Source organism: Cyrtonyx montezumae, unplaced genomic scaffold (assembly GCF_038088225.1).
Source record: "Cyrtonyx montezumae isolate F1298 unplaced genomic scaffold, pur_monq_1.0 scaffold_17, whole genome shotgun sequence".
Taxonomy (NCBI): Eukaryota; Metazoa; Chordata; class Aves; order Galliformes; family Odontophoridae; genus Cyrtonyx; species Cyrtonyx montezumae.
This window is the reverse complement of record NW_027071903.1, coordinates 20,557,248-20,569,798: the sequence shown is the minus strand read 5'-3', so window position 1 is coordinate 20,569,798 and position 12,551 is coordinate 20,557,248. Positions and strand designations below refer to the sequence as shown.

At 47.0% G+C, this 12,551-nt stretch overlaps 1 protein-coding gene across 1 annotated transcript in view; it reads right to left on the bottom strand.

Moving 5' to 3' along the window:
* The window catches only part of HCN4 (hyperpolarization activated cyclic nucleotide gated potassium channel 4), a 94,392-nt gene extending 83,369 nt beyond the window's left edge, over positions 1–11,023 (bottom strand). The window contains exon 1 of the mRNA XM_065733639.1: positions 10,323–11,023. Within this exon, the coding sequence (XP_065589711.1) occupies positions 10,323–11,023 (701 nt within the window). The remainder of the gene's footprint in view (positions 1–10,322) is intronic.
* Between the last annotated feature and the right edge of the window lie 1,528 nt (positions 11,024–12,551).

Genomic DNA, 12,551 nt, shown 5'->3' with positions numbered 1-12,551 from the left:
CAGACACCTTACCAGCTTCCGTGACAGATATTTCATTTGCAAATGCCTACTGAAGTCAAGTTGTGAATCCCAACAAAAAGCACAACACACCTTCCAGTACACATGAACAGTGAGGAAAAGTTGGAACAGCATCTTAGCATCTCCAAACCCCATGTAGCAGCTACATAACTCTCATTACAGTCAAAAAAGAAAGAAAAAAATTAACCTTGTTTCCCTCTCTGTCCAAGCTTTTCTCCTATGCTTTTCCAGTCTACTTCTAAACAAGCTACACAGTATAGCACTGTACATGGAACTGTGAAGGTGCTGGCAATCAGTTTCCTTTTTGCAAGAAGACAAAGGAAGCAGCATTCTGAAATCACCTCACAGTACCTGGGATCTCCTCATTTTTGTGCTCCTAACAACAGATGGACAAGAGAGGTAACAGTATGCAGAGAAGTGTAATCATGGGGAAATACTCATGAAATTGCCTTGTAAATATTAACAAACCCTTGCCGACCTCCACTTTTGTTATGTTAAAATGCTTTAAGAGTTGTGCAGCATCTTCCACAGGCCCTAGCAGTACAATTGTCAAAAGTGGAGAAATTTGGGCACAAAGAGTGTTCTGTTCATTGCTGCTCAGAGGGTCAACCAGGTGCCTGACCTGCCTTCCAGTCTCTCCTTTTACCTGGTACACATTGTTCATGATTGAAAGAGTGTCTGCAGCTAACTGAGCATGGAAAAAATTACACAAATGGGTTTGTGGTGGTATCATTGAGAACAGATCATGAACTGAGATCCTGACTGGTCCTCCTCCTCCCCTTCCCAGTAATTTGCAGAAAATCAGAGATGGAAAAAATGTTCCTCTTGCTACTAATGAAAGTCTGACTTGTGCACTGTCCCTGGAGTCTGGCACGGATGCACGTGTGCACCAGCCCCTCTGCGGAAGAGATCTTGTGCTGGGCAGCACTGATGTTAGTGCGGTGATGAGTTAGCACCTTGCCCTTAAATCACATGTGAAGCTCCTGTTGGCAGGAAGGGACTTATTAATGTGGAGTCCCTGAGTCCTGGGAATGTAACCGTTATCTCCCTCACAAGCTCCAGAGCGCTGATAACTTTGCAAGACATTTCTTTCCCACATCCAGGCAAACCCAATTGTGCTTCATCGGGTCTTCCATCCCCCAGACTGTAACAGTGCTCTGCAGCTCTGACCAGGAAAGCCGAGCCCCAGCAGAGCAGCTCTGCACACAGCCTCGCTGGAGCTGTGAACAGGGTGAGGAGTTACCCAGTGCACAGCTGCTCATTCCCTGGTGCTCACAAGAACCCTAAGCACAGAAAAAAAAGGAGTTATAGCTCCTGCACTAGAGTCAGCTCACATCCTGCAGCACCTCAGCTGCCTCTCAGCTCTTTAACAACAGATGCATAAACACAGACAGCCTCACCACTGAAAGAAGCAGAGATTTAAATCCTTAATTAACACATTTGGACGAGTCACCACAAACGAGATTAGCTTTTGAGCATCGCTGGGGAAGCAGTTGTGTCCCTATCATGTCCAAGTGGTGGGCCCTCAAGCTGACCTTGGAATTTCCCTCTGGATGCTCATCTGCTTTGCTGTCTCTGGCAGTGTCTTCTCCCGCTGCGCGCAGCACCTCTCCAACAGTTAGCAGCCTGGTTTACTACAGCCTTGTGCAGAAACGAGGCGTGAGGTGACCATATTTGATGTCAGTCACTGTGAATATCCTCCTGCACAGAATTAATCATTTCAGTTTGTAAAGGGATTTCCTAGGTAGCAAACCACTCAACAAGGAAGAGGGTCAGAAAAAGGTCCCCATAACAGCACCTTAAAAGCCCAGCACATATCTGCTCTCTTTTCCGTATTTCTGGATTCCTAACTGCTTTGGCTGCTGACAAAACCCAGGTTTTAGTGTTGTCAGCACTGCAGAGCCACACAGAGCCAAGCTGCGTTCTCATCTGCCTTGTACATCACCAAGAAAACTGCCCACTTAAGCAAGGATACCTGAGCGGTCCTTACTGCTTGTCATATATAAATCAGCTTTGATTTGGAGAGCCTGGAACAAACTTGCAGTGCCGCCTGACCGAGAAGCCTTGTCTTTACTTGCAGGCTGAAAAGCAACTAGTTTTACAGCCACCTCACTAAGAAATACTCAGATAATGTGGGAATGAGCACTGTTATTTCCCCTGGACAAAGAGGTTATCTAAACATTTCTGAACAGGGTTTAAATCAACTGCACTCACTGTAATAACTGACTCTTTTGTAACACGGAGCAAGTAAATCTCACTCAGATGCACACCACTCCACACCAAAAAGGTGATGATGTCACCAGCCAGACAATGCCTCGTTTGAAAGATGGCTGGGGATACCTCACCTGCCTTGGCAGCCACAGGAACATGAGGGACACCGAGAACCAGAAAGGGAGGAGAAGAGGCCACGTGGAAGTAATCCCATGCTCTGTAGCAAACAGAGAACGGAAGCAAGAGCATTCATCAGAGTTGGGGATTTCTGTAATTCTTCCATTTGGCTTGAGATCTGGATATAGCCTCATCTTCTGAGTACATGAACAGCCTGCACCTTGCTCAGGGGCACACCATGTGGCACAAACAATTTGGGGTGAAATCCTGTGCTCTACCAAGCCGCTTCCCTGAGGAAAGGCCTTTCCCTTATGCTCATCAGCACAAGTATGTTGTGGTTTTTTTAAGTTCTCAAGCACAGAAAAGGAGTTGGCACCTTCGTTTTGACTGACAGTCATCTGTAGGGAAATTGATTTAATAGGCTGTTAGAGTGCCAATTAGAACCAACAATAACTCAATTGACCTGTAACTGCCTTGGCACCAACAGAGCTTTCAAAACTAAGAGAAAAGATGAAATCTGTGCTCCAGCACAGATGAGAGCTCAGACAGTTGGTTTCAAGAGCGAACTGAGGGATTCATGGGCTTGCTAATGAGATGCTCATAACCCAGCAGAAACAAAGACAAATTTCAATGGTTTCAAGCTAAAATGACACTACGTTATCCCCAGACAGAGATCACCCTTTTATCTATGTAATAAATGGATTTCAGTGCAGCAACAGTGACATTAGAGCAGGAAAAAACTGTGCACAATGGAAAGCACTGGCACAGTTACCTAACCAGAACATTGTACCACAACCCCAGGTTTACCTGCTTGTAGTGGTACTGAAACGTCCCACACTGATTCTGCATGTGCCTACCAATAAACGCTTCTGGAAAACACATTATTCCCTCACACTTAACGCAGTGAAGTCTGCATCTCTATGCAAATTCATCATTTGAGAGGCTTGGCTTTAAGGATGGATGTATTTCAAGCTTAGGAAACATAAAACCGGGTAGAATTTGTCTAAACACTGCTAGGGTGAGAGTGTTCAAGGATGGAAAAAGGGATAAAGTGGAAGGCTCTGAAATTACCAGTCAATATAACACACTGTTAAATTAGGACAGAAAGCACAGTCTGTGAGAACTGGGATTACTTGAAGAGTCATGGGATGACAGCAACTACAAATATACAGAATGAGAGGAAATAAATGTGAGGGAGATCCATCTGAGAAAGACATGAGGGATAAGGTCTGAGAGCAGTAAGGGAACAAACTGATTTGAGATAAACACCATTGACACTGTGCTGAGTTAAGATGCCAAGGGGAGAAGAGGGATTACTAAAAGCCAACGTGAGCTGCAAATGGATGATCAAATATAAAAAATGTGCATTAGGACCTAGGATTGGCTAAACAAGAAACACGGTACAAGAAGCCTGGAGAATGCAGATGACACCTGTGAGATGACACAAAGCTAAAGACAGGGGTAACAACAGGTTGGAGAGAGTGGGGCAGAAGATACCATGCTGAAGCACTGGGGAGAAAACAGAGTGGAGCAACCTTCCCATTGAAGCCTAGGGAGTTACCCAAGAATCTGGCACACCACTGCTGTTTCACTGCGACTACGTGCTCCAGCCATTGCTTAACAGAGAGCAGACTGCAGTGCAGCACGTTCTCGTAAAGGTCCATAGCTGCCAACGAACACAAAAGTATTCTAATGTTTAGGATGGGGATTGATTTCCTTTTTAAAATCTTAACAACTGTACAAAAACACCATATTAAAATTAGACTGCAGAACAGAACGGAGGTCAACTGCATGTACAGACTATGTTATAGTCACTACATGATTTTAAATAGCTCTTCCTGTAGAATTCATGCTTCATTCAAAATGAGAGGAAGGGCTTGAGGCAGACCTGCGTGAGGAAGAGAATTTCCATAGGAGCTCATTTCTTGCACAATCTGGAAGGCTTGCAATAAAAGAGATAAGGAACTGCAGAATGAGATGTGATGGCTGAGGCAGATGAGCTCTGCCCTGGAGATTCCATCTCTGCCAAAACGTTCCTGCAGAGGTGTAAGGGAAATAGCTCAATTCAGAACTGGAATTAGAATAATATTCTTAGGCGATGATTAAAAAGAACGCTATGACACTGTCTGCAGCTACACTGGGTGTTTGTTTTCTCGTTGTTTAGTTTAACAACAGATAAACTAGCAAACATCGGAGGCTTGGGAAGGAGGTGAGTGGGATCAGCATGCCTCTTTCTCAGACTGGCTGCTCACCAACCAAGTCTAAGAAACAACACAAATCTGAATGTCCCATTCTTCTTAAAGAACTGGTTGCCCTTAGACAGGAAGTCAGCACCTCGGTGCCCTTGTATTCTGGGTTGCAGTGATTCCCTACTGGGCACCCCAGAGGCTGAGCTCTGAACACAAGATATGCTGTGTAATGCTACGTGCTCCACAAAAAAGAGGCCTCAAACTGCCTATACCATGTTAATGTTTTTAACCTTATTGTCCACGAGTCTCTATGACCTCATGGTAAACTGGAGATGACGATGCCAGTTCCCTTCCCAAGGTGTCAGGAAGCAAAATGAACATTCATTGCTATTATAGTTGAATATACTGTAAGTGTCAAAAAAGGCTCATTTTTCCAGACTAGGATTTGAACAAGGTGAAATAAATACAGTAAGCTATCTTAAAAAAGAGATGAAGAAAACATTAAATAGCTTTTCACAAAGGAACAACCATCCCCTAGTGCACTGAATGAGGCATGGGCTCCCGAGGAAGAGATAATGTGTTCATCTATCGGCAGAGATTTGCACAAAGGACCTGAATTGAGTTTGTGCAGGAAATCTTAATCACAGCATTTCCTTAAATCTCAATGTTTGCTTTGGTATTTATTCATATTCTTTCACCTCATTTTCTGTACATGAACATATGTAAAAATACTCTTGTAGTATATAAGTATGATCTTCAAACATATTCTGGTAATACACTGAGGTGCTCCGTTTGCTGATGAGGCTTTCCTGTTTACAACTGCTGCCTTTTGTAGCACCTGAGCATGTCTTATACATACACCTATATCACCCACAATGACCCTTTAGCTCAGGATTTTTTATCCTGTGCCTCACAACACAGGAACCAGGCCATGAAGTCTGTGGTGACTTGCCCAAGGACACGGGAAGTACGGCTGCACTAGCTTGGTTTCCTTAGTTCGTGGTCACAAAACCATGTTTCCTCTCCTGCAGTCTGATTCACAGTCCACTGAAGACAACAGAAGTCTAAGTCATGCTGTTCAGCAGGATTTGGATTATCCCTCATATGATTCCTGCTTGAATCTCCTTGTTTTGGTCCAACAAAAATGCCCTGGGAATTGGCAAGAAAGCTAGCTGCAGTAGAGACAGCAAGAACTGGCTTCATAAAAGCATCTCCCTTCCTCAGCTAGTGCTTTCCCCACGGTACTGTAAAGCAAGAAAAGAAGAAAGGCAAATATGCCAGCTGCCCACCACTAAACTTGTGCCCCACGTGCACTGTTTTTTTCTTTTTAATGACTGGCATGGGTTCTACAAGTAAAGCCTTCCCCTCGAAGCAAAGGTTTCAGCAAACCAGTATTTCAGTGTGCAGTACATAAGAGTGACACAATAGCCAGCTTTCATTTTACTTTGCTGAGAGCAGCAGGCAAGTGACAAGATCAGAGTTTGCCATTGTGGGCAGCCTTTGGATGTGGGCAGGCACGAAGGCAGGCACACGCAGCGGCACTCCGGGCAGCAGGAAGAGAAAGGAGCACTATTGTTGGAGAGCGCAACACCCACCTACATGAACTGCCCAAGTCAGTGAGCACGGTGCATGCTTCACCAATTGTTTACCCTCTTAACAAAAGAGCGAAGGGCTTAACGAATGAAAACAAACTCCACAGACAGAGCAGCATTCCGTGAAGCACTCTGCAAATCACTTCTGTTTGGGAGGGTAGAAAAAGGAAAGAGACATCCTTCCCTTTCTTGCTTAATCCTAGCGGTGCTATTGGGGTCAGCATTTCGTACTGTAATGAATGAATCGCTCCGACTCCCCAAGGAAGGCAGTCTGAATGGCACTGCTTAGAGGTCTAGATCAGCAAGAAGAGAAGCAAACAGTTTCGTTCTTCAGAATTTCCCCTACCCTACACAGTGCACCTCCGTATCTATCTCTATTTCAAGGAAGGGAGAACAGTGGGAGGAGAAATTCCAAACTGAGAAGCTGGGACCATTATTGGGTGAAATATTTTTCACTGTTTTCAAGAAAGCAGCAGCTTTTTTCCTGCAAAGAAGTTAACAGATTACTGGGCAGTAAATAATGTGTAGTTCTATTGACATCCACTGTTTGGACTGGACTATTTTGGTCCTTCAGACAGTGTATCTGCTCTCAGGCCTTCCTCAAAGCAGCACGCTACACTGTTTTGCAGACAATTCTGGGTAGGAGCTCCAACCAATATGTTTCAGTCAACTACAAACTAGATAGATCTTTGTTTGTCTGGAATTTTTTTATTAAACCAATTGTGCTGGATCAATGCTTCCTCCAAGCAATAAATTACAATTCAATCTACCCACTGAAAAAGCTCTCAGAGCCTCAGATAAATCTTGATGTAGGAAATAAACTTTGTCTCTGCACCGATATGTGATCAACCACAGATGCAAATAAATTCAAGTAACTAGCACTTCCACTTAAACCTCAGAATAGGAACTAGTACTCTTATTATCATCAGAAATTGCTGAGACACCTTTTAAGTGCTTCCAGAACTAGTCCACTGCATTAGTCATGAGTATTCAGGGACACCGGGTCTGGTTTTTATAAAGGTCATTTGGTGTTTTTTCCCCTCACAATGGACTAAAAGCAGAAATCAACAGAGTCTTAATCTATATTAATTTGCTTTCCTGTTTGAGGGTCATAGGTTTTCCATTGGAATTAGCTATATTAGATGCTAAAATTATAATTTAACGAGATTATGATGAAAGCCTCCGTTCTATTCTAAAACTGTGATGGCTCTCACACAGCACAACGGAAAATAACTCCATGAAGTCACAAGAGATACACAAACGTAATTTCACAGCAGAATCAAGCTCCACTAATTTGGGTCAGAGTGTTTAACTCAGAAGTTCACCTCTTGAGCTGTTCTTAGACAGGAGCCACAAGGTCTGAAGCTCTAGTAAAATGCCTGGAGATGCTCCTCACTCCTCATTTGTTTGACAAGATCCAGGACTGAGTATTCAATAACTCGAAACTGGTACACAGAATGCTACCATACAGCATGGGTGACCATGCAAAGTGCAATGTAATGGGGACTCATGCCTCTCAGAACATCCTAATGCTCCAGAATCTGCACCCATCTACAGCAGGAGCAATCACCCATTGCACTGTGTAATTTGCAAAGCAGAAAACAAGAGTCCTTTGGATCAAGGAGATAGCTCTTGCAAATATTTGGATAACACCTGCTCTCTGGCGCAATCTGCTGCATTTCAGAGGTCGAGAAATGTTACTCGTATTCATGCGAGTTGTTTCCAAGATAGATGCTTCAGTAGCACTCAGAGGGAGAAAACGCAATACCCAAACAGAAGCCAGGAAAGCTCCCACTCTTCTTCAATGCAGCCACTGTTCATGGGTTGTTTTTCTTTCTAAGCAGCAGTCATATTCAAGATAGATGCTGCGAATGACTGAGAAACAGGGGTGAATAAAGTTCCCCTGGAAATCCACATACTGACCATACACTAGTGCATCCAACTCGTGCCCCCTTCAGATGTCTCTGCACAATCAGTACCACTGCCCCATCTGATGCTGATACAAAACAGTAGGGAAAAAGCACATATTTGTGTGCGAGGCTTCCAGCATCAATTTAGAAGAAACACGAAGCGGCGAGATACCAGCCCACCTGGAATCTGACACCGAGCACAAAACGTCTTGCACCAGGGTACAGACGTCCAACTGACTTTGCTTTCTCTGCACAAACGTAAAGCTACACTGCGGAAGATTTCATTATTAACACTACCAAGCCATACGTGCACACATACCTAACAGCGTGCATGCAGACGTCTGTGTGTTAGCAGACTGTATGGCTTGGCAAAGTCCAGCTTGCTTGTGTATTTCATTCCTTTGTGTAAGGAGAGGAGTAGCCCTATAGTGATGCACCTCACCAGTAAGAACGTGCCTCAGAATTTGCTGTGCCATTTTAAGGAATGAGCACTGGTCCTCAAGAAATCCTCATGAAACAAACTCTTTGGACCATCTCACCTTGGGCAAGGTGGCTACCTCAGCTAATGTTACAATCCTTCTACGAAGTTTGACAGTCTGTTTCTAAGCTAGAAACTTAGACATGAAAGGGCATAAAACCATTATTACAGGTACACAGAAGATAACACAAGCTGACTTTCGGATAAATTCAAATATGTTCTAGGGACTATATCCAAGAGTCCTTTACAATGCAGCACACAGAGAACACTATGCTAGAATAACCCAAGAAAGCACAGCAGTTAAAGTCCAGGCTTGTGGAAAATGCACAAGATCTGTAGCCAAGAGAATGACATTGGTTTTGTTCTTGTAAAACTAAACACTCTCATATTTCTCTGAGTTTGTGAGGTACTGACCGGTAACAACAGCAAGGCAATTTTATACTCTTTCCAATCTAGGTTTGAATAAGATTGTACTAGGATGACGTACCACGCTGTAGCTACAGGAAACCCTCATAAGCTCAGTCAGCTGTACGCCTGGGACACTTGACTGCACTAAATTTAAACGACAGTGCAGCCTTCCAATTCATACAGCCTTCTAATAACGTTTGCTAATCCAAGCAAGTATCAAGGAATCTGTTCAGTGCCAGTCCTCAATCTTCTTAAGCATGTGAACTGCAGCTCATATCCCTAAAGGTAGTGCTGAGTGGTTTCCATCACTGGGCACCCAAATCCATCCCACAGCTCCTTCCTGCAATTGTCTCGCTAACTATTACAGGGAGTCGTGCACTGTTTAAGAATCCAAGAATTCAATAAAATCACGTAGTTGGAGAGAAACGTGTTTGAATAATGTTCTTCTACTGCGTAGTTTTAAATGTGAGATGTAAGCCAGCTGTAATTAAAGTTGAAGCAATAGAACTTACCAACTGATTTCACTAAGTAATTAATTATTGATTGCAGTACTTTACATACATATTGCAGAGGACAAGTCACTTGTGCAGTAGACAATACTCAGAAATACCTGAACACAACCCCCTCAGCTGCATGATTGAAACTTAGACCAAAATTGGTTCCACTGTTTACAAGTTCATTTCCTTATTAACCTTCCTGGAAATGCTGCTGTCTTGAGTGAAAGAAAGCTAACTCTCTCACAAAGGCAGTGCTCACCACTCCCTATCCACGTCAGTTTTGCAGATAGGTGCAAAAGATGCAAAAGGGAAAACCTTTGTCAGTAAGACTCTGGAAGACTTAAGCAATGAATGCTCCTCTTCTCTGCACATACTGATTTCTGACAAGGGATGCTGCGGTAAGGAGCAGCACAGAACAATAGGCAGCATCATTCCCTAACTCTTGGGGAAGGAGAATGGAGAGCACTCTGAGGTGTTAAAACAGGAAAGGAAACAGTACTCAGGCAGAGCACAGGGTCTGAGCTGGAGATGGAGTAGCCAAGCTGCAGACACCGTGTTTTATAGAGTTGTGCATCAGGTGGGAACATTCTACCCATTTACACTGGACTATGGAGAGTCTTTTCCCTACAAAAAGATGAAGTGAGGGACATCTGTTGGTCTAAAAGCACCACTGAAAATTAATAACTGTACAAGGATACTGAAATTACTGCTCAAGTATAAATGAAACCTGCAGATGGTTTGACTGGAGCAGATCCTGGATGTGTCATCCCACTCCTCTGACTAGGAAATTAGCAAGGAAAGTTATCTCTGGGTGTGTGCTCTGCACAGAGGTCTGAGCTGGACAGGGAAGGGGAGGGGGCAGGCCAGGTGGTTCAGAACGAGCTGGGAAGGGAAGATTGTACCTGAAGTCGCTGTAGGGGTGGATGATCCAGAACCCAGCAGACTTAACCCTTTCCTGCTCCCTCTCCACGGCCTTCTGGCTGCCAAACATCCTCAAGGAGAATTTGTTGACCCCCGGCTGAAGCATGGCCCCGAACTGCCTCTGCATGAACCCAGCTTGGCCCAGCCTCTGCTCCTCATCTGGGGTGATCTGGTCGCACCCTCCACCTCCTTCCACTTTGATAGAGGTAGAGGAGCAAGCCCGGAGGGGCTGTTGCTGAGGCTCTGGGGGGGAAGCTGGCGGCGGGGGTGCCGGCAGTCCCTGCGTCTCCCCGCTGCCGGAGGGGCTCTTGTCCTCGCCGGGGGAGGCCGGCTCTCCCTCGCCGCCGATCAGCCTCTTCTCCTCGGCCGCGTCGTGGAGGTGCCTGCTGGTCAGCGAGGACAGGCTCCCTTTGAAGCGGCGGCAGTCCCCGTTGGTGCTGGTCTTGGCACCTTTGCTGCACGCCTCCGTCTCTACGAGGCCGGGGTCCTCCCCTCTGCCGGGGTCTCCCCCGAGCGCCCGGGTGCTCCCAGCAGAGGGCGAAGGCAGCGGCTTGAGCCTGATGCTTTTCCTCCGGGTGTCCTTGTCGCTGTCTTCCTCTTCGTCCATGATCGACGCCTTGGGTCCTATCTGCTGGGGCAGGCTGTAGAGCCTCTTGCGCATGGAGGGGGGCAGCTTGTCCATGGCCGCTGCTGCTGCTGCTCAGGTGGAGGGAGGGACCCCGGCTGTGCACGAGGGGGAGCGGCACTGCCCCCAGGCCCCTGCCCCCAGCTCAAGGGGCAGGAGGCACCAGAGACTGGCGTGTCATCTCCTTACCAGGCTGTGGCATCCACAGGCTCTGCATCAAAGCACGGGCTCTGCATCCAGAACGGAAGGGAAAAAAAAAAAAAAAAAGAGGGAAGGCGATAAAGCCCCCCCCTCTCCTCCCTCGTCCCGATTTGGCTACTTGCTGCTTGCCTCCCCTTGGTGAGTGCTACTGCAATCCCTGTCTGCTCAGATCCAGCGCACCGGGCAAGAAGTCTAGAGGACAGCCACGCACTCGTGGCTGGAAGGCGAGGCAGGGCGGCAGCGGCAGCAGCAGCAGCAGCCGTGCCATGTTGGCTTCCAGATGCAAATGTGCCGTGTCTCCGGGCGGGCTGTCATCCTCCGGAAAGCCAAGCGCGAGCCCGGGTACCTCAAACTCCTCAACCTGCCTGCCAATAACACAATGAACTGCAACCTGCAGCGGCCACTGCTTGCTTACATCACTGTCATCACTTATTCCTCATGCAGCCCCTGCTCCTGGGAATATTCATGAAGCGATCCCATTCTGTGGGTTGCCATAGGAGCGACTACTGCACTCAGGCTCTGCCTACCTGAGCCAGCACCCTGGCTTCTTAAAAGGGCAACGTCTGGCTGCCAAGGGTGTGCGTGGCTGTCATTGCTCGCCGCAGCGCAGCGCAGCGGGGCTGCACCGTGCGGGCACTGCGCTGCCCGGCATCCCGCCGCGGCACGGCGTTGTGTGAGCGAGAGCCCGGCTTAATGCCGCCCGCGGTTCAGCAGCGGGAACTGCGGGCAGCTGTTAATGTAAAAATAGCAGCGTCGTAAAAACGAGAGGAGCAAGATTCCTTTTTCTCTTAGATGCTGACGGGCCTTTCTCCTTCTGGAGTTGCAGCCGCTTTGCCGCAGGTTTTCCTGTGAAGACGTAGGGGGGGGTTGTGTGAAGGGGCAAATCCAAATGTAAAGTATCAGTTCACCTTGACAATCGCACTTGCATGCAAAGCAGGGACTCGGGGAACGCCCGTCTTTTCTGGCAGAAGTTTGCCTGCCGGGAAGCACACTGTGTTTCACCACCCATCGTTTGGAAGGTTCTCTTCCTTCGCCGTCACACATCCGAAACGCTCCTACTTCTCCTCTGAGGAGCTGGAGCAGTAGGAAAAAAAAAAGAAAAAAGAAAAGCATCTCCAAGGGCTGCCCCACCGTAAGGAGGGGGGCAGGGCAGCGGCGTGCGGGATGCGGTGCGTGGGCTCTCCCACGGCACACGGGGAAGCCCACTCGGCGCGGGCACTGAGTCAGCGCTTCGTGCGCTCTGCCGGCGGGCAGCGCTGCGCCGCGGTCCCTCCTGCAGCTGCCGGCGCACCGCGTGTAGCAGAGGCCGCGGAGGAAAGCTACCACCGGGCTGCTCCTGCCCTTGGCTGCTAGGAGTAAAGGAAGAAAAGACCGACTGCCACAA